This window comes from Genypterus blacodes, unplaced genomic scaffold, assembly GCF_046128005.1.
Source record: "Genypterus blacodes isolate CSIRO-AG114 ecotype Tasmania unplaced genomic scaffold, CSIRO-AGI_Gbla_v1 ptg000107l_1, whole genome shotgun sequence".
NCBI classification, from domain to species: domain Eukaryota; kingdom Metazoa; phylum Chordata; class Actinopteri; order Ophidiiformes; family Ophidiidae; genus Genypterus; species Genypterus blacodes.
In genome coordinates this window covers 632785-657699 of record NW_027466911.1, presented here as the reverse complement: position 1 = coordinate 657699, position 24915 = coordinate 632785, and the positions used below count along the sequence as shown (strand labels likewise).

Sequence of the window (24915 nt, the reverse complement as noted above, 5' to 3'; positions counted from 1 at the left end):
TGTATTCCAGTATTTTCGACGTTGTGTTCAATTGATGAGTGCAGTTACCATGGAAACAGTAAGTGTATAGAAGATATTTTTGTCTTTTGGAACTGATTTCTATGTTATTTTTAATTGCTAGAAGAACCAGGTGCTCAGCTTGGACTAAAAAAGACTACAGCCTGATCACATGACAACGAACCCGGAAACACATCTCCGCCTGGTGTCGACTTGTTTTTACAGGAGCGACCACAGTAAACATGCAATAACCCAACGAACCGTATGTGCCGTTTTTATCTTCTGTCTTTGTTTTCATTCCAATTTAGACCCGTCGATAACCGGATGTCCTGTTTGCACGCAGAGCGGTTTAATTGATGGACCAAGACAACAGCGGCGACACTGTAAGTAGGCGAGTCCATGTGTTTGGTTCGACATCATTTACTCAGTCAGTGTAGTTGTAGTAGTAAAATAAAGCGCAATGTAACGCGGCGCCTGCGGCTATTGCCTGAGCAAACCGACCGGTGTGTGTGTGTCTGATTGTGCGCGTGTGTGCGGCTCTCATCAGTCTCATGCTGTGTGAATGTGCCCGCAGGGTCACTGCTCCTGGATGGATGTGCATCAGCTCATCGGTGACCTCATCACAGTCGGAAACGCCTCCAGCGGTCAGAGCCTGAAGGAGCAGCCGGATGTGGTGCAGGCTGCGTGGGGCGCAGCCGCAGGTGAGGCTCCGGGGCACAAAGGTGCACGACCACCGCGGCACAAAGCGCAGCCCGAGACCGGCCGGCAGACTGAGCCCGGGCAGAGCGCACCGGGGCGGGGAGCGGCCAGAGACACACGGGGAGGTGAGCGGCCAGAGCGGCTCTGTTTTCAAGCATGAAGTCTCCACGTTCTTTTAACCCAGAGCACATTTTTATTTAAATTTTATTATTTCATTTTATTTTTTTGACAGAAGTTTGACTGACCTAACAATAAACCAAGCATGTTAAAACTTGAAAGTAAACACATAAATAAATTATACAATTATGTGAATCTTTTCAAAAATTAAATAACGTAAACCTGTTCTAATATAACAAGTGGAAACTTGCATCATTTTCAGTCACTTGGTCTTTAAAAAAGTGAATTCTCAGACATTACTATTGTTTCTCTGTGATGATAGGTGATTATCTCCAAAGGTAACCTTGTTCTTTACAGTCTGGAATCATGTGTCCTTATGTAGGTGGGTATGGTTATCAGGATGAGGACCCGACATTAAAAAAAGATTAAGGCTCCAGTGGCATTAGTGTGTCCATTTTCCCTCCACACACAGATGTGCATCACGCCTGCTCGTGCCCCGGCTGCCCTTACTCCGGCTCTGCTCTGTCCTTTGAGACTTTAAAACCCAGGCGACCTTTGTCCTCGCTGCTGGGCCCTGATGGATCACACCACCTCAAAGACCCCAGCGGTGCTGCTCAGATGAGCCTGAACATGTGCTTCTCAGGAGCAAACGCCTCAGAACCCAGCAGCAGCACTGCATCGCACTTAGACTCTAGGCCATCCAGCCAGCGCCAAAGACAGGATGAAGACAGGGGGGGTCACAGTCCTGGACTAGCTTCAGACCACAGCTCGGAAAGTCCTCTATCCAGAGCGTCCCCAGGCTCCCTGTCCCAGCTTTCCATGTTTTCCTGTATGTGCTGCAATCGTGGCCTCCAGACCTGTGCCCAGATCCTGAGCCGCCAAGAAGATTCAGACGCCCCATTTTCTCACACCCACGCCCATCATCACTTCCATCACCACCACTGCCCTTTGACCTCATGTGTACCCTGTCCTCAGCTGCCTGGTGCGTTTCCTTGCCTGTCCTGCCAGCGTTCTGTTCATGCATGTTCTCACGTCTGCCACCACCAGCACAGCCAAACACACACTCAGCAGCAGGAAGACCATGGCAGGACGGCGGCGGCAGCCCTGTTGTCGCTGCACCCATGTATGCATTGCTCTGCCTCCTTCTCGCGACCTTCACAGCTGCTGCAGCACCAGCGCTCCGAGCACGCACACAAACCATCCGGCTTCATCTGCACAGAGTGTGGCCGGGCCTTCAACTCTCACAGCAACCTACGCATCCACCTCAATGTGCACACAGGCGCCCGGCCGTACACCTGCTCCGACTGTGGGAAGAGCTTCAGCCAGTCGGGGGCTCTGAAGATCCACAGGCGGATTCACACAGGGGAAAGACCTTATTCCTGCGGTTTCTGTGGCAGAGGGTTTCCCCATCTGGCAGGGGTCCGTGCCCACCAGAGGACTCACACAGGAGAGAAGCCCTACCGTTGCAGCCAGTGTGGAAAATGCTTCACCCAGTCTGGAGCTCTGAAGATTCATACTCGCATCCACACAGGAGAGAGGCCCTTTCTCTGTACTCTCTGTGGGAAAGGCTTCTCCAACCGCTCTGGGATTCGCTTCCACTACCGCACGGTCCATGGCCTGGCTCCTGAGCACGGCGCAGGAGCGGGGAGTGTTTATCGGGGACCAGCAGTGACTATAGGGCGTCCCAGGAGTGTCCCTTCTGCCAGCATTGGACTAAATACACCCAACAGCCCAGAAGGGAGCTCACGTAACACAGCAAGTTCCAGAGAATCCACTGCAAGGGTTGAAGCTCATCCTGGACCCCTTTTCCTTGGCAGACCCAAGTCTCAGTCTGAGGGGCCAAACCCAGGCAGCAGCCACATAGAACAGCTGCTGTATGCATGTGAAGACTGTGGCCTGCGGTTTAAGGACGCCCCGTCCAGGAACAGACACCAGAGCCTCGTGCACTACTGCACATCTGAGGGGAGAGAGGAGGACATGCAGGAGGACAGACAGAGGAAAGACATGAGCACCAGTGAGAGAGTGCAGGAGGACATTGGGATCGGAAAGGTGAATTGAGGTTGTCGGGAAGACGTGTGTAGCCCTGAAAGCGTGTGTGTGGAATGTTTTCCTTTACATGTGTACATTAAGTCTTGACACTAAGGATGAAGCACTTTTTAAGCTGTTGAGTGCACAGGAATCTTGATGTGAATACAAATCAAATCTGAGGCACCTTCAAGGATTTCAATGAGTCTGTGTAGCTCATGTGCATAATCAAAGAAATGTTATTTTGCATCTTAATCAGCATTTAGGTGTGACTTGTTTGTCACTGAGGTATGTGGGAGTCAGTTTGATTGATCACTGCTGCAGTTTGATTGATCACTGCTGCAGGCTTTGAGTCCACCTGAGGATAACCTGGAATGCCTTGCCAAGGAAAATCTCACCCCAGGCCAACTTCCAAAAGTATAACTTTTTGTTGAACCTTGTTTTATTGTGCCTTATTTTGCAGGGCAACAGGTTGCATTTCACTCAATGGTAAACTGTTAAGCTCCAAAGGTATTTACGGACAATTTGGGTCAAGGAAAATCTTATTTCCAGATATACAGCACATGACAACACTGTGTTTCTCATTCAGGTTGGAATGGAAAAAGTTCAAATGGAAGTAGGGTTGACTGTTACTCTTTTAGTGTTTCTTAGATGTGTGTGGGGGGGGAAATGTTTTAGAAGCCTAATAAGTACTTTATTAATTATTTAAACTAATGTCTGGCTGATTTTTAGATTGGCAACGTGTGTAGATGAATTTTACATTATACGTCTATTGTTAGTGAAAGATCACTGCAGTCATCTAAGATCATTTATTTAAAAATTGGCCCTTTACCTTTATAACTCACAAACGGACGCACATGGTGATGTCACTGTTGTTTATCAGTAGTTTGGAAGGGTCCAGTTGGTTTTGGGGGGTTGTGGCTGTGGCTGGTGTTGTGCTGATGGTGTGTGTGGAGGTATAAAGGCCACAACCTCAGTGCTCATCTCACAACCACAAACACTAATATAAAATGTGGCATCAACCACATCAGCTGGTGAGATGTGTCGGAATTTATATTTAAATTGACACAGACACAGAAGTAAACAAGATGAGGTTTACATTATAGATTAGAGGCATTTAAATTATTAAATTATTAATTAATGCTTCTTTATGATAAAACAGTAGTTTGTAGATACAGACAAACGTTGTAAACAGAAGTTACAACTGCAGTGGGACTGAAATGTTCAAAGCTCAACAGAACCACCTAGTGGTTACATACAGTAAATATAAAATAGCAGCATCATTCACTTTGTTACAGTGTACCGGCCTTTGTTTTTACATACAGTAACACGTTGGAATACAGTGTGAATTTATCACTTTCATATTATGAAAAGAAGTAACATGACATTCTGTATATTCAGTCCAATTGATCATGTTAACCTGTTAGACTGAAGCACATGTTGTTGTATTTGCATTTTTCCAAAGTGCATCCTGCAAATAAAAGACATTTGACCAAAAAAACAGTGTCTTTGTGCCCAGATCTGCTTTTTTTTTTATGCATCATAGAGTAAATCAAAGCAAGACCTGGAGGGAAATATTCCATAATAATGTCCATATGGCCCTTGTATCTTTCTGTGCCATGGACCCTTTCATGTGCAGAGGTCTTAATGACTCGTTACTCAATGGAGGGTTAGTCCATCAGCATTAGTACAATTTGGACGACTCTGTCCCAGATTAGTGCCCAGTTTAGATCCTAGATCAAGTGTCACACTGGTCCAAACATGCAACCAAGAGTCTTTCCTCTCTGTGTGTCCTTGCTTCCTGTGTTCACAAAGGCTCCTCATACGTGTGCTTCTGTAGTAAAGCGTCACAGGACTTGGGCTCAGCATAGACCACACTGGCTGGTCGCGGCCCATGGGCATGTAGGGCGGGGGTGCAGTAGCCATTGGATAGTACCCTGTGTGAGGGGCAGTCATACCGTGCGTGACGCAGTGCTGTCCTGGTGGCAGTGATGGGTGCTTGCATAGGAAGTCGATGTGTGTGGCCGTGAGCGCCCCCTGCTGCGCCTGCTAGGTTAGATTCTAAGGCCTGGTCACTGAATGGGGTGGCGTACTCGGGCTCTGGGGGAAGGGGCTCGGCGTACTCTGGCAGGTTTCCAGGGGTGTCATAATGGTTGAAGGTGAAGGGGGCTGTGTAGCCTTCATTTGATCCGGGCCTAAACGTCGATCCCACCTTCTGTCCAATTGCTGCAACACCAGGCTCAGCATAGTCTGGAAAGATGTAAGATGTCAATGAGAAACCACTCAGAATCAGTAATGTCTTAATGATCCACTCATCATTTCGATCTTTTAAGACACCTTTACTAATATCCATGTTGTTGTAACGTCTGTAACTTCATCTTTTATACTTAACAACACTCTCATACCACCACTGATAAACTGCCCGGCCACTAACACAGTGTCCTTTAATCACAGGGATGTGGGCTGACAGGGTAGGTGGCTGGGGGGGGGGGTTGTCTCAGACCCTGCCTGAGCACCCACAGGGACCCTGAGAGCCAGAGCTATTTTAATTAGACAGGCTTTAGTGAGGGCTTTAATTGTCTTGCCATTGACCCTCTGTCCTGTTTGCCACAGTGAAGGGCCCCCTCACTGGGGGAGGGGATGTGGGGGAGGCAGAGACGGGGGCTGGGTGGGGAGCAAAGCTGAGTGGCCTTTATCGAGGTCCAATTAAAGGGTCTCTTTCAGAGACGCTCTGTGGAGCAAAGAAAGGAATGTTTATACTGTGACTGGGTGATGGGCTGAGCCAAGGGGAAGAATGGACAACCCATGGAGAGAGAGAGAGAGAGAGAGTCAGGCCTGACATGAGCTCCATTGCCGCTCTAACAGGCTGTTAAAGAGGGAGAGACTGGAGGAAGCTCAGACTGTGAGATGATTTTGTCATCTGAACTCAAAATGAAACTTGGCACTGTGTTGCATCAAGAGACGAATCTTTCCACAGTGTTTGGTGCCCCAGGGACTGTACTTGTTTACTGTACTTAGATAGCTTTCCTCTTTACATTACATAACATTACTGTCATTTAGCAGATGCTTTTATCCAAAGCGACTTCCAATAAGTGCGTTCAATATAGGTAGGCAAAGACCTCACATTCATACACTGATGGCAGCAGCATCACCCTGACAGTTAGTTAGGTTATTGATTTTGTGGATTATGAGAATCTGTCCATTATGATTGTTAACTATACAAGGATACTACATCCTGTATCCTGACATCACAGCTGGGTGATGAAGCTCAGGGCGATGAGTTTCATTATGAGGCTTTAATGTCTGGACATATTTAGCAGTTGAGCACAACACGATTTCCTCCCCATCATCCCAGAAACATGATTCATCAGATGAACTTTGTAAACTGAGGGCAGACAAACAAACGGACCCCTGCAGTGTGCTCACATAAAGACTGACCGTTGAGAGGGGGGTTAGGTAGAGCGTCGTGCACGCTCCGCTCCAGAGGGTAGGAGATGAGCTCCGAGTGTGTGCAGGGTATGCTCTTTCCCGGGAAACTCTGACAGGCGACTAGAGAGAGACACACACACACACACACACGCACGTCACATGAGAGTCCAAATTACTGAGAAAAACACAAACCAACTTGATAGCAATGGACTTACTTGGAGGTAAGGAGCACTTCATCTGCAAATCTTTTTTCCTATATGGAGAATGAGAATAATCCATGAATGAAACACGTTTGTTACCATGACAGCCGTACTCATCATTATCATCATTATGTAGAGACCATCTTTACAACGGGACAAGAAGAGAGAGAGATCTGCAACTCTATAGATGGAATACCTTCGTTTCCACCAGACTCCAGCCATCAGACAGCTGATGCACATGATGAGGCCCAGGACCACGCCCACCGCCACCATCACCGCCTGGCTGGAGCCTGCAGGGCCACAAAGAGGAAGTGAGTGAGTCAATCATCCTTTAGCTGTGAGGGAGGAATGCAGTTTATTGCAATGTAAACACTGGTAAATGTGACAAAGGATGAAAACACAAAGTTGTTTAAATAAGGTATTCATTGCATTTGTACACATGTGATGTAGAGGATGATGATTGCGACACAAAGACGTACCGGGTCTCGTTTCCTTTACCACCACTGCGCTCTCTGTGGGGTTGGAAGTGGGGGGTGAAGTACCAAAATCAACCTTGATGGAGGGAGTTTCTGTTGGAACAATAGCAGAGTAAGAATTCATAACAGCAGGGATGGAAAGAAACGGGAAGGACTTTACCCGGCCTGCATTTAGCCGAAGTTAATACATTCTAAGGTTTACAGCGCGATTTATAAAAAAAAAGCTACATTTCTGTAAAACATTAAGAGAGGATGCAGGTCGAAAAAGTGCTTTAGGATATTACCAACCAGGAATAGTGATTTAAATTCGCAATGCTGAACTGTGACTTGAGGCTACTGCTCACCTCCAGCCTGGCGAGACCGCGGGGTGACCTTGGCGACGGCACAGCCCAGGACTTTGACCCGGGCTGCAGCCCTGCCGTGCCAGCTGAGTGGCTGCAGCCGCACAAACCGAGCCACGGCGGGAGGAGACAGGCTGTTGAGAACCCGGAGGTGGCCGTCAGAATGGGCCGCAAACACCTGGGAACCATTAAAAGAGGCGGTTACTCATTCACAGAGTCGCTGCAGAGTCACGTGGACTCACTATCAGCTCAGAACAATCAACAGAACATCTGTGAACACAATGAGACTCCCACCTTCTTCTCTCTGCTGAGCGGATCTTTGTAAAGCTTCCAGTTCTTTCTGTCCTTGCTGAAATGAAGAATGTAGCTTTCTGCATAGAACTCATTTGATCCCATTGTTATTATTCCTGAGAACAGAGAACATCCAGTTTAGCCAGATGAAACATTTACACAAGTACAGTACAGTACAGTACACATTGATTTTCATGTGATATTTTGACACAACATTCAGATTCCATTTGATTTTGTTTCCTTCTTTACCTGTGATTGTTCTTCTGTCACTCAGCTCCAACTCCAGCCAGGGATTGGGATCGTTCCTTTCTGTTTCCCAGTGCAGGAACTCATCAGCAGAGTCTCCGTTTCTGTCCTTTTCCCCGGAGAAGGACGAGGCATTGACACCAGAGACGACAAGGACGTTGTTGCATTCTGCTCGGGGGGACAAAAGGAAACGACGGGCTGTTTGAGGTGAGGTCGTGTGGCTCTTCACAGCTTTCACTTGGGAATGTTTTCATGGGAATAGTTTGTTGGAATAGACCAATTGCAAGAACACCAAAACACCAGTAACGTCCTCTTATAAACCTGCAGTGTGTCTGTGTTACTCGTACCTCGACTGAAGAGCAGCTTCTTTTCGGATAGCGACCCCCTGTAAACAGAGGAGGGAAGGTCAGTGCTCCTAACTGAATCTTCACCAGCTTTCATTACATTGATTCCGAGCTCACTTTATGGGAAATCTTCACGGTGGCACTGAGTCTGTCTCTGATTTTGCAAATTTAGAACAAAGTGACAGCAAACTCACATCTTGGACAGGATTCCGTTGGCGAAGGTGGATTCGTAGAGCGTCAGGCTTCTACCGCGGCTCACGGTGACGCGGCCTCCAAGACTGTCCGACGCTGCCCCGGCGTGGATCGCTGCCTTGCACAGCACCGACGTCTGTGGTCACGTAGAGACATGTTAGGTGTTTCTACCTCACTTCAGAATTGATTTAGCGTGACTGGGAGGTGATGTACTTACATCTCTGTAGCCCTGTTCAGAGTTCCCCCAGACGTCTCCTGCCACGTCCTTACATCCAGCCGGGCAGAACGCGCTGAGGAGCAGCAGAGGAGCCACACAATGACACTCACAGAGGGTCCTTCACTGTTCTAACTCAGACTGACTCCATAGCAGTGATCTGACACTTACCTGAACTGCTGCAACGTAAAATGAGATCCTCGATGTAAACAGGAAACCAGATCTGCAATGGACGAAACAACGAGTCACTATAAGCATTTCTGAGACCTTATATCAACTTTTGTACACGTGGAATCAGACCCAGGATTAGATAACACACTAACACAGACTCTCCCCATTCACTCACACTCACAAACACACACACAGGCCCGGCCCTGAGTGTACTATATTGGGGGACAAGTGCACAACACTGTTGATATGACTGAGCCCTTTGTTTCTGCCAGTTTGTCACAGTTCACGAGTACGGCGAATGTTCCTCGTATGACCGCCACTAACAGAGAGCGATTTGTAAGTCTGAACCTAGGCCGTCTCCAGACATCGCCAGATTTCATAAACAACTCTGCGGAAAAACAGGAAGCTAAGAGACACCATGTACTGTACAACAGGCACAGACAGAAAAGGGGAAATTAGTTCTAAATATAGCTCAGCGCTCAAGTCTGCTTATTACTGAGACGATACACACACAGAAGGTACAACAACTGGAAGAAATCTGACAGTTTCCATGCAGCGGCTATGACTGGATCTGATTGGTCACAAAGGACTCGTCACACCACTGAACTCCAACCATTCTGACAAAATCACAACCTTTACCATTCCATTGGTAAAGGGCGAGAAAGCAAAAGCACCTGGGTTCACACGAAGCCATAGTCAACAGGCAGTTGATGTTGGGAAGGAGGAAGAGGTGGAGCGAACCAGAACAGAGCGATCAGGCGCTCAGAGCTGCAGGCTGAAGCGTGAGGCCTCGATCCATTCAGCCTCTCTGAGCAAACACCCAGAGCAAAGATAGGGACGGAGGATGCATGCCAATAAGGAGTGACTCATGCAAGCACACACACACTCACTCACTCCCCCCCCTACACATACACGCTGGCCAGTGTTGAACACATCTCAGTGTAACTACATAAATGAGTAAACGCTCTAGACGTCCAGCTACAGTTTGACGTAATACAGTAATGAGTGTTTATGGACGTATTCCTGCTGAACAGAACAGAACAGACAGTGGAGATAAACACCAAACATACTCATCATAACTGGCACTTAAGCGCTTTACAAATAGCAGTTACACATCAGCGTGGACGTACCCGGGTTCAGGTCTGTGGTGTAGGACAGTAGGAAGCCTCGTCCGGAGCGATGCGACCCTGAGCTGAAGGCCACAGTCACTTCGTTGCTGGTAAATGTGACGTTTCTCAAAGACGCCTCGAGCTTCCCGCACACAGGACCTGACAAACCCACACAGAGAGACATACAGGGACCTGCATGAATTCAGTGGAGGATCACAACCAGACCTGGCAACCCCAAACCAGCTACTGTGTGAGAGAATATGCTTGGAAGAGGAAGGAGAGAGAGATAAAAATAATGAGCCAGACGCTTTGGAATTCCGATAATAAACACTATCATCAGCGTAGCTGAATATTCCTCTAGAATCTCTCGGCTCACTTTGAGAACATTTATGCCCTCCAGACATGACTTCATACACCTGGTTGGGAACGTGTGTGTGTCTGTTGATTGTCTGATGTCTACAGAATGGCATTCTCTGTGTAATGGCGTCAGAAAGCACGTGGGGGGGTAGAGAGGCGATGAGAGTCCAGGTATCCAACTCTTACCCAGGGAAGATGCGCCGTCGCTGGCTGTGATCATGAGCGAGCCGTTGCTGCATTCCGGACTCGTCTCTATGTCAATGTCTCCAAAGAGGAGACGCAGGGTCCGTCCCTCTGGCACACGGAGCCTCCACGTGCACCAGGCGTGACTCGGGTAGGTGCCCGGATAGTTCTGAGTGGCCAGAGTGCCCGACTCTGCGCCCAGCAGCGTGTGACCACAGCCATTACCTGGAAACAACACAAGCACAGTGAAGTCAGTGAGTCGGTAGATAGTAGTAGATCATAGTTATTCACATTTCATGGTCTTGCAATTTTGTGGGAATGTTTGTGTTTCATTTGGAGCGCAGGTGTGAGGAAAGCGTGAATGGCCTGAGCAGCAGATTTAACAGTAATATAATGAAGTGTTCTGGTCTTTCTTCATGCTTCCTGTCAGAGAGGATGAGTAACAAAGCAAGGCCTGTTCTCAACATGCACAGCAGAGCCGGACATGTTTCTACTCTTCAGATCATAACTGTGAGATGACACAACTCCGGTGGCTGCTATGGAGATGTTACAAAGGTCCCTTCAGGTAATCATTTAGATTAAATACACAATCTGTCGTGTTCTACCGTACAGCCTGTCTGCACAGTCTGTCTGTTCTGAATCTGGTTTACTTCTCATGTTCCATCCTCGCTTCCTCTGATATGTGGTTGCAGTGACTAACTACCATAACCAGTGACTGGAACACAAAAGCATAAATATTTAGCCACAGACCCTGAAACATCCCTGTGGGTCACAGCAGATGAATGAGTCAATTCCCACAGTGGTCACAGAGGTAAAGTGCTGCGGGGGAGGAAGTGCAAAACAGACGGAGAGTCAAACCCTGATCAGTTCCAAGAATGGTCAAAAGCTGAGTGACCAACGAAACCTCCACTTGGCCCCCGGTGCTTGTTCTCCATATATGGGAATGTGGACAGGGAGAGGATAACCTGCACTCACACAGGGTCACACATCCTGAATCACACCAGCCGCTTCCATACAGCCCCGACACTCTCCAACTGCAAATACCATAAACTTTTGGCTGTTGTTGCCCCTCCTCGAGTCCCCCAGGACTCCCTGGAAATGCCACAGCGACACACTGTAACCGCGGGCAACAGAGCATGGATCTGTCACCTTCCGGTGAGAGGCCACAAAGGCAGCATTCCTGTTATTGCCGGGGAAGTTGTGGGTGGGCGGTAATCTTCCCCTGCTCACTGATCCCTTCCACCTCCAGACTGCGTGCCGGTCAGACTGTTTGTCCCGGACGCTTCGGAAGATTAAGCTACATTACTGAATCTCACTGGAGTCCGGCAAGAAGATAGCAGACTGTCAATCCCAAGCACCTCGGCTCCATTGTTTTCCATTGGAGGCTTTGCTGGCAGGTCCTTACAGGTCCACACTAGCAGGCGGGATGTTCACCTGTACTACCTGTCACTACCGTGCCTTCTCGTGCTGAGTGTCATTCACCATGTTACAACACACCCCCTCAAGGCTGAAACGTTTCCCCCGTTCTCTGGCCCCACCAAAGCCCTTTGCTTATTTACCGGCTCGTACAAAGTGATTCAGAATAAGTAATTGACCTCCGACTTAATCATCTTCCTTCAAAACAGATCTGTGGTATGTCTGACTGTTGCAGTCAGAGTCTGATGGAACAAACGGCTGTTGCATCGGTCTGTGTGCCTGTATGGTCACTGTGACTCATACTCAGTGTCAACACAGTATGGACTTGAGAGTGTCGAAAGAATTAGTCGATTAGTCAGTTGACAGGAAAGTAAAGAGTGACTTTAACATTATATTAATCATTTTCTTTGTTTATCAAGTATAAAGACCAGATATTTTCTGTTCCAACGGCTCCTACTTATATCCCCTTATCTTTGAAAAATGTCTACTTTTATGTTGTTTTTAGCTGTTCTTCTGTTGACAAGACAAGCTATTTGAAGGCGTGTTATGTACTTAACCATTAAGTTTGACATCATACAATGCATAGGTGAAAATAATCATTAGGCTGCTGGGTGAGACGAGCTGTGGAAAGGTGAGCTGATGAGCTGATGGCTCAGCAGGTAAACACAGACAAGTCAGGAGTATGTGAAGAATGCTGCCATGACATCACATGCTCCACCTTTGCACACACTGCAGTTTCAAATGCAGGATTTTGGTAGTAAATACTTAACACTACACATAAAGTAGACTGGTGTATCAGTCTGTAAATATAAGTAATATGACTGTTGCACATAGCAGAGCTGCTTTTCATGATAGAATACAGACCTTCACCTATCTAAACTGAATGAGTTATATATTAAGTATTAACTATGTAATATAACACATAGGTTGGTGTATAACTGCCATTGCCTTTGGGCAGTAACACATTTCAATAAAGACATGTTAAGAAGTGTAAACTGCTTCTACAACGTTAGATATAAAGCCTCACTTCGAGATATTTGCCTTCAAGCTAAAGCGTAAACCATCTTACCGTCCTGGCCGCGGACACCCAGAGCGCAGGCACAAACTGTGATCCAGACTGCGGGAAGGATCAAGGATCTCACAGCATCGCCGCCGTGTCCACATTTTCCCAACATGATTTCCAAGGAGCCCTGAGCGGAAAAGTAAGGTGCAACTCCGAGTACTGGAGGTCGCTCGCTTCTGTAAAAACTTATCGCTCCGAACTGGATGTTTACTATTGGACATGGGACGTCAGCTCCACTTCCTATTGGTCCACGCGGAGGTCGATCAAAGAATTCCCAAGCATTCCATTCCCAAATAGGGCTGGGCTGAGCGGGATCACAATCCTGGTCTGAGGTCAGCTACTGGGCCATAGTCATGTATACATGCTCGGATATCCACATGTTATGTATTTACAACATGTTTTAGTAATATATTAACTCACTTCAATGTCTAATAGGTCGGAATGCTGTTGTAAATGAAGAGAAACATCCAGAAACATCTCAGTCTGTGTACTCGACACACCAACCACCGTCCAACACTGCCACCCTCTGGTGAGTACGAGTAACAACACAAACAGTACAACTGTTGTTATGAGCGATGTGACAAGAATAAAGATACGATAACTGAAGCCGCACAAATATGTTACAGATTTACTACAAACTTTGTAACGTGTGTGTGTGTGTGTGTGTGTGTGTGTGTGTGTGTGTGTGTGTGTGTGTGTGTGCGCGTGCGTGCGTGCGTGCGTGCGTGCGTGCGTGCGTGCGTGCGTGCGTGTGTGTGAGAGGGAGGCCTGCTTAACGTTCAGTCAGAGTGCAGCTCAGCCGTGAAATCCTCGCTCTTTTAATTGATTCGATTCTTTTGAGTCTGTTTAACTGTATAATTACGCTTTTCAACCGGTGAACAGACAACCGTCAACAGACTCGATATTTAAGAATTTAACACAAATAAAATATTTCAGCAGAACAAGTTTCTTAGTTTGTAATTTAAAACGTATTTGGCAGCATGCTAGGCTGGAAAGACAAGCTTCTCTAGTTTTTGACAGCAATAACCTACTCCCGTCCATATTTGTTCTTTGTCTCATTTCTCACGAAAAATGTTTGCTAGTGCAGTATTTTGCTGAACAATTAAAGTACAATGCGCACTCACACAGGTGTTTTTGGTTATTCTGGTTAGTTTGTCTCATCGTTGGTGAAACATGGGTGAGGATATGTTAAAGGAACTGCATCTAACAAGAGAAAAGTCAATCAAGCCATCAAAGTCTAATCAACAGTCATAATCGTCATGGAAACGGAAACAGCGGAACTGATCGTGTCGCTCAGTTTAAAAGACAAGAAAGAGCGACTCGTCCGGGAAACGAGTCCTCGGCTCGGCTCAGCGCGCGGCTCAGTAGTCGGAGCGAGCGAGCGGGCGAGCCGCGCGCGCTCACACGTCAGAGCAGCCTGACCGATTTACACACATCGCGTGCGAACGGACCGCTTGTCGTGACAGCGGGACAGATGCTTCTCAGGCAAATGCTGCTCGAGCGCAGGAAGTGTGAGGGCGCAGCACGGCGCATGCTCAGCGGCTCCCACAGCCGAGCGAGGATGAGCGGTCCGCTGCTGTGACACGGTAAGTCCCGAACCTGCGAACAACGACGCAAAGTAGCGCGGCGGGGCGTAATTTGGACTTGGTGGAGGTTGAGACCCGGGGTGCTTAGCGCGCGACCACCGTTTCCGCTCCGTCGCACCGTTGTTGTCGCTCCTTGCGTGTCTGTGTGTGTGTGTGTGTGTGTGTGTGTGTGTGTGTGTGTGTGTGTGTGTGTGTGTGTGTGTGTGCGTGTGTTTGCGTGTGTGCGTGCCGCCGCTCCAACGCGTCAGTTTGAGTGTGTGTGAAGGAGGCACGCAACTGCCCGTGCAGGAGTGAGTTATTTCGTGATCAACGGGGCTACTTGACTTTTATATAAGGAGATTGTTGATTATTGTATTTCCTACTGCCGTCATCGTTTCACCGGGAGGATGTTTGTTCGCTTCCCCTCACACCTGGACTGTTTGTGGACGCTTTGTGTCTTCCAGCCTCTGTGATTTAAAGTTGAAGGTGCGTTATGGACTCAGTCACGTTCAGCTGTTCTGTTCCTGTTTTTACCATTTTCTCTTCTTTTTCTTTCATTTCCAGTGCAGGTTGATCATTGAACCAGGCCAGTATAGGACAGCAGACAGTGTATTCATATTCAACCAACTTACTGCGCTTAAAATAAGTAAATTCCATTCTACAATTTATCTACAATCTTCTACAGTTGATGCGTAACCTTCTTCTTTTTTAAATTCTGACGGTTTTTGGATATTATGAAGCCCCATTACTAATATAACAGCAGGCACAAAGACTAAACACTCTTTTGGATAATCCTGTTGTGACCACACTTGGTAATATTATACTTATGTGAATAATTACATTTGTTCAACAAGTATGTAATTGCGCCCCATATGTTGGGAGAATAATACCCTACATGTCTAAAAGTATGTTATTGATCTGATATGATTGAAGGATTTTACTCTCTTAATGAGCTAAAGTCATTTATGAAAAGTAGCTTCACCTGTTACTGCACCTTCATTATTTCCCCCTGGTAGGTGTTGTGTTAAAGCTGTAGGTGTTGTCTGATAATCTGTCATATCCATGTGTATTCATGCAGCCCTGCCCAGTGCGGAGGATTATGCCACTGTAAGCCCAGTATGGATTCGCATGACAGTTGAATGTCAGAAACACACAGTGGGGGCTATCTTTCATTGACCTGTGTGTATGCACAGAGTAGCATGGCTGCATGCGTGTGTGTGAGCTGGCTGCTGATGTTAACATGCACGCTGGGCCCTCTGTGTGTGCAGCTCTGCTCTGTGGGGAGGGGTGATGGCGGCTGCTGAGGCCGCTGTGTCTGCAGGGGATCTCATGACCGTGAAGGAAGAAGAGGGGGAGTCCAGCGGCAAGCATAAGACTGAAGTCATCCTGCACCTGCAGCCCATCCTCCGAGGGTATCAGGGCACTTATCATTCAAGAGATATTTGATGTGTGACAAAAATAGCAGACTAGATTATGTAATACCACAGCAGTTTTGCACGATATGATTTTCAGCATGATAATATGTATTCCGCTCTCCTATAGGACAGAGGTCATATGAACATACAATGAATCCTTTTTCTGTACATCAAATCTGCCCATATTGTAATATATATACAACAAAAATCAAAACTGTGGAGATGAAAACAGATCAAATTCCTGAAAGATTAGAAATGTTGTGGATAATCAATAACTTTGCTGTAAAATGTAGAAATAGCTAAACTCTGAATAATATATGTTTTTATTTTGTCCCCCTCTGCAGGCTGAGTGAGGACACTGCTGACACCGGCACTACAGTCCTGGCCATAGAGACCCACCACGGTCAGTAACACACACATCTCACTTCAGTGACCTCACATCAGATCTCAGTCACAAATACACTTACAGTCTGTGGTAAAAGAGTGTGTGTGACAAATCACCTCATACGACGACGACGACGACTAAATGTGCACCAGTGATCAATATCATCAGTTCAGGAAATTAAATCTTCTCACTGTCAATAAAAGGGTCGTGCAAATCAAGATCATGTGATTGAAATCAGAAGCATTTTAAACTAGCACTTTCTAAAAAAACCTGAAATATGTGAAAATGCTGAAAACCCGCCCGAATGGTTGAAGGATGAAGGCTTAAAAATGTCTAAATGGTTTATGGTTTCTGTACCTGAAAGAATAAAGAAGTTACAAGCAGTTTGAGTGACAGCTAAAGCTCAAATCATTTGAAGCTGTCGGTTTGTTTATAAACAACAAGTGCAGCCAATTAAGCAGACGCACAGAGCTGTACAAGTTAGAGGGACCTGAAGAAAATGAGATGGAGGGATGCCTCAGCTGAAAAATGCTGAATATTTTCGGAAAATATGAAAGATACAAACACTTTTTAGTTATAGCAAGAATTGCTATAACGAGGCAACGCTGCACCGTAGCCGCAATATGCAGATGCCTGTATATTCAGAACATTTTAATGTTTGAATGGTGACTGTATGTTTAAGTATGTGGAAGTAGTTAACTGCCAAAAAAACCTACGGAGGAAAACAGAACAATACCTCCACTCCATTATGTATTAATAACAAATATCCTTGGCCTTACATCTTTAGATGACAGTGAAGCGGAAGGAGAGGAGGTGGAGTACGGATACCCCATCACGTGTGGGGAGAGCAGAGCCGTCCTACTGTTCAAGAAGTTTGTGTGCCCCGGAATCAACGTCAGATGTGTTAAAGTGAGTCCGATCAAAGATTGAATGTGATCAATAACTGTGATCAGCACCCTCAGCGGATCTCATCATGATGGGTAACAGTCAGGTACACATACATGAGAGTCTTCAGATGTGAACAGCCCTCTGTAACATTTGATCTGAAGCAGACGCCATTGTGCCTTCTCTCTTTAACAGTTCAACCAGCAGCTCATCAGCCCCAAGCAGTTTGTGCACCTGGCTGGGAAAGCCACGCTGAAGGACTGGAAAAGGGCCATTAGAGTGGGCGGGGTCATGCTCAGGTAGGCCTTTGAGAGGAGAAAGAGAGTGTTTGAGCAGTATTTCCTACACTGGTCCTACACTTTCCTACACACATCTGTTCTTCCTCATATCCGATGGGTAAACTGGATTAATTCCTCCCTGGTACTCAGTTTGGGCTCAACCCCAGTAAAAACCTATTGCAGCGTAGCTCAGCGATGTAATGTGCTTTTGCCCCGAGTCAGTCGTGTGTTGGAGTTTGCCGGTGCATTCCAGAGGGAGAGTCATGAAGCGGCATCATTGTGGCAGCAGGATCAAATAACACGCCAAGCAACGTGCTGATGGACGCCTCTCGCCCCTGTATCATGTTTGCACTTGTTCTCGCCGTTAATAGGAGTGAGCAACAACAAAGTCCATAAGCAACAGCTGTTCTTCACCCGGGGTTCTTCTAAAAATAAAAATCGTGAGAACCTCGGAACCTAGGGCCGCTCTCGCCGTGCGCAACACAAAAAGGAATACTACAGTGTGTAGGGACGTGTCGTTCATCACAGAAAAACACCCCAAATTCACCAAGTAACACAAACAGAGACGTGTAAAGCAAATACAAAATGGCTGGCGTGTGTGTGTACAGGGCATGCAAAGGTAAAAGCAACAGGACGGAATCAAATATCTACGTTTGGGCTGATACTCTGTGGTTTTCACCCGCTTCTCTCCACGCAGGAAAATGATGGACTCTGGCCAGATAGATTTCTACCAGCACGACATCGTGTGCAGCAACACCTGCCGCAGCACCAAATTCGACGTGCTGATCAACAGCTCGCGGGTGCCGCCAGGGAGCGCGGTGCAGCCCAGCCCTCCGCCTGTGCCCGGCGACCCTCTTGGAGGACAGCTGCCTCCTCTGACAGGTAGATATCAGCTGGCGTTTATCCTCCTCTCTCACATATGCTCAGGCAGCTGTGTTCTGTCAAAGCGCCAAGCATGTTCAAAAAAACTTTAGAAGTCAATGAAACCGAGCAAAAGGGCGATTTCTGACGTAAACCTGTCGGGGGGTCAACAAACACCGAGCATTAATTATGACCAGATGGCTCAAATAATCCCTTCTAAATGCTTTCAAACTATTTTGTCTGTTCCAGGGGAGATCATGCACGACGCAGCAGAGGTAGAGGACCCGTTTGAAGACAGGTTTGGCGCAGCGGCTGAGTGGAGCCCCGGTCCCGTCTTGCCCCTAAGCCCCGCAACAGCCAACGGACACGGCGTGAAGAGAAAGAGGGCCGACACGGCTGGTAAATACTGGAGACTGGCTACAGGATAAATTGCCCAAATTTTAAATCTTTGTAGTGGTGAAGTGGTCTGAGCCCAGGTGCTCAGTCATTTCACTAATGCAAAGCGAGATGTAAATTCAGTATAGTGGTATTTACTGCTTTGTCAGCTGCTTCAGAGAGGAGAGGACTTACTCTCTCGATTTGACTGCCGAGGCACAACGCTCGTCACGATCTCTGCGGAGTCCGAGGTGGGAAGCAGAGTCCTCTGTCGACCGCATCGGCATGTCCTCGTATGGGGACGCGGACCCAGATTGGTCACCGCAGTCGGGTTGTGCCGCTGTAGCAGATATCAGAGATGACAGTCGCCCCCCCCCCACATTGTCAGGGGTTGCTGCTGTTGATCTGAAATTGCAACCTTTAGTGCATAAATACCAGAAAGAAGAAACAGTAGTTGGAGAATAAATCTGTATCAGTGTGACACTCTCTTGTTCCTGCTAAAGAGTCGCTGGGCGTTGGCAGGCAGAGTGTTGCGAGAAGTGTGATGTGGCGGAGCAAAGCGCCCAGCAGCACACAGAGAGACTATGAAAGTGGCTTTTTGAAGCTCTGAATGAAGCAGCTTGAGCGGTGAAATGACGAGGGGAACAAACTTTTGCGTGAAGCAAACTGGAAAGCGGACAGAATACTTTTGACACTTTATGATCACTTTAAATACTCTCATCTCCTGTTTTTGCCTCTTCTGTCTGTACAGATCTGAAGTCATCTCCCTGCACCTCGCCTCACGTTCTCTTTCCTTCTTCCTCTCTTTCATTCGCTCTCCAAGCGCTGCACCGCTCCCCGCATCTCTTTTCATGTGACTTTTCCTTTATTCGTCCAGCTTCTCCTCCCTCCTCACATCATTTCTTCCTCTTTCAGTCCTCTGACTCTCTCTGGAACTCACCACTGCAGACATTTCCTCCATCTCCTTCATCTCACATTTCTCCTTTATACTTCTTTCCTCTCCATTCTGTCCAATTTCTTCAACATCCACCAACACAACATATACAAATTCTAGCTTTGCACACACAGAAATCGCCGCCGCTCTTCGTGGCTTTAACCCCCCTGCCACACAGAATTTGCCTCCAAACACAATAACGATTCACTCTCTGTAGACGGGGCGCTGAGCCTGTGGAAGGGCGTGGCAGACATCGGGCTGATGGGGGAGGTGCTGTCCAGCATCCAAGCCAAACTCCTCGCCACCCTTCAAGGGGTGGAGGTCCGCAGTGAGAAGGCCAACCTGCAGGAGGCCGGTGAGTTGGCGAGGCGACGCTGCACCGTAGCCGCAATATGCAGATGTGCTCGGCGTAACGCGGGCGGTTTTGTTTCATCAGATGCCGCCATGCTGAACTCCCTGTGTGAGACGTTCGGCCTGCTGGACTCGGTGAAGAACGCTCTGGAGCTGAAGCGCTGCCTCAGTGAGAGCAAGATCCATAACACACTTTATGGTGAGGGAGATGTGAAAGCCAGCAAACAGTGCACTCAGGTTTATGTTACATGTCTGTTCTCTTTTGCCTCAGTGCTGGGCGAGACCTTAGATGAGCACAGGAGGCAGGGTTACAAATCCACGCGGCCGCACCATCACGCCCCGTCTCTCCTCCTGACCCACCCGGCCATCCAGCCCCTCTCCGTCGCCGCTCTGTCCGCGTCGTCTCTCGCTCAGCTCACCACCATCCCGCCGCACTTCGCCCATTTCTCTCCGTCCGTCCCCGGCCGGCGCCACCGCGGAACAGGCGTGGTCACGCCGGAGAGGGAGGCCGAGCTGGGCGAGAGAGAGGACGACGCCTCGGGGATGTGCAGGAACGCCACGCCGAGGGCTGTGAAGCTCGGCAAGGACCTCCGCCTCATAGGGGAGGACTTTGAGGAGACGGGGAGCTTCCACGACATTGAGAAGCTGGTCGCAGGAAGGAAGGGATCAAAGAAACATCGAAGTAAGAGAGAGGGAGGGAGTGTACGCAGAGGAACGCTGTGGCAGGAAGTGAAGGAACGTGCCTGAGGTTGCTCCTATCTTCTGAAAGAGAAGATAAGAGTGACATTTCTTTTTCCTTGTCTCTCTCTCTGTAGGCTCATGTGTCCTGTGATTACTTTGCGTGGTTTTGCTCTCTCAGATTGGTTCTGGCATCAGGGTTCATAATGGGGAAATACTGAAATACACTTTTAGAACATTTCAGCAGAGTTGCACAGCTGTAGGTCGGACCGACTGTGAACACGCAGGGTGCTTTTACTCACGGTCTTTAGTGAGATTCTTTATCTTCTTTGTCTCGATTTAGCAGCAGCAGACCTATCAGGTATTTGTGAGTAAAACATTTCCCCATATTCTTATAATTACGTCTTTTACTGTAATCGGTTGAATCTCTTGTTATTGTACTTTCTCTGTAGTTGCTTTGGGTTTCAGGAGGTAATTCACTCAGGCTGACTTCACCTATGCACCGCTCGCTGTCTGACGTCTGTAGGTTCAGTTTCATGTTTAACACTGTGGCTGTTTCATGTGCTGTTGTTTTAAACAGGGTAGTTTGTAATATGTCCTCCCCCAAATAAATCATCTGTAACTTTACTTGTAAGAAAGTGAGTCATTTTTAAATAAAACGCTTGAAGAAGTTTTAACTGTGGCGTTTTAATGTTTCATATCGCCTCGATGGATTCATACATTAATTCCGCCGTATTTCACGTTGTTCACTCCGATGGCACAGGCACATTTATGGCGGAAACAGCAGCGGCTCACTGCAGTGCATTAAAATATTTCACACACACACACACACACACACACACACACACAGAGAGAGAGAGGTTTTATTTTAAATTCTCTTTTTGTTTCACTATTGAGACACTTATTATTAATTGAAGTAGGTTCATCCATTGCATCTCCTGTGACGGCACCATGAAAGCTCACTGCTGCAGGGGGGGAAACATTGATCTGATGCTTTTTTAGCTCCATCCATGAAAGTGAAGTGAGGCCGGCTAACAATTAAAAGTGAACCTAGCCTTGGCCAACAGAGCGGCAAAGAGCTGCTGCTGCTGCCGCTCTGTGGGTTCAAACTTTACACAATTTTCGGTTCCCCCCAACGTTCTAATTGACAGCCGATGTGAGATTTGTGCTGTTAATGTGACATTTCTGCTGCTGTTTGGTCAAATATGCTACGTGTTCAGAGGTTTGGACCCACAGGAAGCAGAGCGGCGGCGGCGACGGTGTGACGCCCAGAGCGGCTTGCCTCACCTCACATGACCCCCGGCTCTGTCAGGGACGCTTTGATGCTTCTGTCACCTTCCCTCAGAACTATAATCATATACTATTACAAATTCTGCTTGTGCTTGTGCAGATGTGAGGGTGTCATGATGGAATGACTCTCATCAGACGCTGCGGAGCTACGAGCATCTGCTGACACGTGTCCTGCTGTTGGATTTGTGTGGCGTTGCGCAAAATTCTGTTATTATTGATTGCAAATTTGATGCAGCTCAGTGGGCTCGCAACAAAAGTCTCCCTAGTTTAAATAAATTGCTACTCTGTCCTGTCAAATACCAGAGCACCAAATGTCTGCCACGGATCAAACAGGTGTGATTACAGGTGTTTGCTTGACATATGCTGAGCTCCTCCGGTCTAATTAAATAATTTCCTGAGCCATCCATCGTTCATCTGTCAGTCAGGGCTAACAGCATTAGGGGCAGGGATGAGCGTGCGTTCATGTTGGAAGTCTTAGATGTCTCGCTGCAGGGGCATACGTCTGTCGGCCCCCTTTAATTTAATCCACAGCCTCAATGTTCGCATGAGACCGCAAAATGAGCGATGAACAGCCTCCATAATGGGGCCTTGATCCAATTGGGCTTTCTGGAGCCGGCGCTGAACCAGCTTGGGACACGTCGGGACTTGGCTGCAACATCGGCACTCGTGCAAGATGCTCACAAAAGGAGAAGTGATACGAGGGGACATCTTGAAACGTTTGCCCTACAATCCATAATCAAATACACACATTGAATTCTCTTACATGTGTTCTGTGGCGCCACACGCCAAAGAAGTGACAGTGCCTTAGTATGTAGTTACCCATATGTTTACATTTTTGTATGTTATATAGAAGTAAACATGTGTAGCTGTGAGTCTAGAAGCATTTTGTCTCATCAAGATGCAAATTTAATGTCTTATTTATGAAGAAATGTGTTTTGTAACTGTCAGGAAGCAACGTGGAAGCATGTTTACAAGTCCGTCCATGAATAGAAGCAGGAAATACAATCTCACCAGCTAAACAAGAGCGAAAGGCTACGACTAACAGTAATATATGAGCTTTAAGATGAAGAAAACTTTGGATTTGGAGGTCAGAGAATTGACTCGGTATGGAACTTTTCAACTGACCTGAAAGCACAAAAACAGGTTCGCACAGTTTGGGATGAAAACGTTGAAATGTGTGCCGCTCGCACTTTTCCACCTTCATCGTTCTTAACTCCCCAAAATAGGAACTTCAAGGTTGTTTGCAGTCTCTCTAATTTTGAGTATAACTCATATTGAGCATGTAGCAGGTAAAGTAACACCATCATTCACACTGAGCACTATCGATCCTCTCATTTACTTTTACCTTAGTGGAATGTGGGACTTTTACTTGAAACGTGACGCATTCCCCTCTTATACTTTAACACTAAATAATGAGTGTGTGCTGGATATTTGGACTCGTCACACACAGGTTTAACTAATCACATTCACTTGGCCGCGAGCCCGACGTCGCCACGGCTCACGGGCACTCCTGAGTAGAAGGGGCGCCATCATTAATGTTATCAGTTACACCGCCGCTTCTCCTGCTCTGGCAAGTAAAAAGGACGGCCTGCATCTTCCCACTGAGTGTCCTCTTCATCACTGATGGCACGATTACACAGAGGTCATCTGATCCAAGCTGCTTCTGTTACATCCCACAAGGGTTATGCTTGGGTAAAAGGAACAACAACGTGCAGCCGCCTTCAATGAAGCTTAAGTCCCATCCTTGCCGACAGAGCTGAGGGGCAGCGAAGAATCAACAATTCCTCATTAGAATTCCACCCAAATGCTGTTTAAATGCCACTTCTGATCTTACAGAAGAGAGGGGAAAACACTGAATACTAATCATGATTATAAGAAATACATTTATGTTACAAGGATAAATCACTCACAACATTTAAGTTATTCCTTGATCAGCTTTCCCAATGACAATACAGGACTGTGGCTGTATTAAGGGTTTATTCTTGTGCCTCTGGAGGTTTGCGGAAGTGAAATGTTGCCCTTTGTCTTTTGCTTACTATGATTTCTGGTATAAGCTAAATATAAAGCAGCAGTGTGTGAGGCGGAAGAGTCCCTCACCCCTCTGCACCCTAGTTCTGCCTCCACCTGAGAACATGACACGACATGATTAATGGCGTCAGCACCAGTTCTTCTTCTGGTAAATTAGGGGGGCGCTACAGAGACATGATTTTATTCACACAATGTTCAATTTATGGATTCCTACCAGGATGTAAAACCAATTTCATAAAGAGCATTTACTTGCTGCAGCTTAAGTGCTTATTTCTGTTTTGAATCTGGTTTGATTATGATAGAAAAAAGAAAAAAACAGGACTGGGTTGTATGGATGCTGGGTTGTGTGACTTCGGGGTTGGGTTGGGTGTCTGGGTGGGATGTCCTCTCTTTGTTTTTGTTTTTTTGGATTTCTTTCTTTCTCTCTTCTCTCCTTCTCTTCACCACAGCCTATGATGCGTTTTGTAGTAGGCTACATTGCGGTTTGACACCATCCTGTAAAAGCTGTGTTTACCCTATGAGATCATCGCATCAATATCAGTGATGCCATCCTGGACTCTGCGCCCACACTACAGTGCCATGTTCTCAAACCTGCAACAGCCGTGGCTTCCGACTGTTTCAATTTCAATCTACTCATATTGCCTATTTTACCTCAGGGTCTATGTATAAAGTTTTACAACATTAATACCAATAATTGTACAACCTTCCTTCTTTCTTTCTTTCTCTCTCTCTCTTTCTCTCTCTCTCTCTCTCTCTCTCTCTCTCTCTCTCTCTCTCCCTCTCTCTCTCCTTTCCCCCTCTTTCTGTATAAAAAATTATCTCCAAAATATCCTATAATTGTATGCACAATGTCATGTAAAATGTTTGTTTCAATAAAAACAAATAGTAAGAAAAAGAATAAGAACAGAATAAGAACATAAAAAAGTGAAGTAAAAAGTGATGGTATTTTAGAACAAGTTTTCAAAAAACGACAAAACACACACACGTTTTCTAAATGGAA

At 46.9% G+C, this 24915-nt stretch overlaps 3 protein-coding genes across 10 annotated transcripts; 2 read left to right on the top strand and 1 right to left on the bottom strand.

Annotated features, from left to right (window-relative positions):
- The first annotated feature begins 194 nt into the window (after nt 1-194).
- LOC143008787 (uncharacterized) lies at nt 195-4323 on the top strand. The gene is made up of 3 exons (XM_076160696.1): nt 195-380; nt 572-821; nt 1286-4323. Exons 1-3 carry the CDS (start codon nt 354-356, stop codon nt 2869-2871), a joined length of 1863 nt encoding a protein of 620 aa, XP_076016811.1. The 5' UTR covers nt 195-353; the 3' UTR covers nt 2872-4323.
- Nucleotides 4324-4532: 209 nt separating this feature from the next.
- On the bottom strand, nt 4533-13067 carry LOC143008786 (discoidin, CUB and LCCL domain-containing protein 1). Its single transcript, XM_076160694.1, has 15 exons — nt 12877-13067; nt 10395-10616; nt 9873-10010; nt 8743-8794; nt 8575-8647; nt 8360-8493; nt 8169-8206; nt 7825-7989; nt 7579-7691; nt 7288-7462; nt 6947-7036; nt 6664-6757; nt 6483-6520; nt 6277-6387; nt 4533-5088 (listed from the first exon to the last, which is right to left on the bottom strand). The coding sequence occupies exons 1-15, from the start codon at nt 12980-12982 to the stop codon at nt 4646-4648; spliced, it is 1992 nt and encodes a 663-aa protein (XP_076016809.1). The 5' UTR covers nt 12983-13067; the 3' UTR covers nt 4533-4645.
- Nucleotides 13068-13122: 55 nt separating this feature from the next.
- On the top strand, nt 13123-21274 carry LOC143008788 (glucocorticoid modulatory element-binding protein 1-like). Of its 8 annotated transcripts, XM_076160699.1 has the most exons (12): nt 13123-13202; nt 13306-13399; nt 15000-15081; nt 15704-15847; nt 16195-16253; nt 17023-17144; nt 17316-17419; nt 18096-18280; nt 18509-18658; nt 19786-19923; nt 20005-20118; nt 20191-21274. In XM_076160699.1, exons 4-12 carry the CDS (start codon nt 15726-15728, stop codon nt 20664-20666), a joined length of 1470 nt encoding a protein of 489 aa, XP_076016814.1. In that variant the 5' UTR covers nt 13123-13202; nt 13306-13399; nt 15000-15081; nt 15704-15725; the 3' UTR covers nt 20667-21274. The 8 variants fall into 8 exon arrangements, with proteins under 8 accessions (XP_076016814.1, XP_076016816.1, XP_076016819.1 ...); XM_076160701.1 differs by lacking the exon at nt 15000-15081; XM_076160700.1 differs by lacking the exons at nt 13123-13202; nt 13306-13399 and adding an exon at nt 14106-14456 and having other exon boundaries at nt 15005-15081.
- Nucleotides 21275-24915: the final 3641 nt, after the last annotated feature.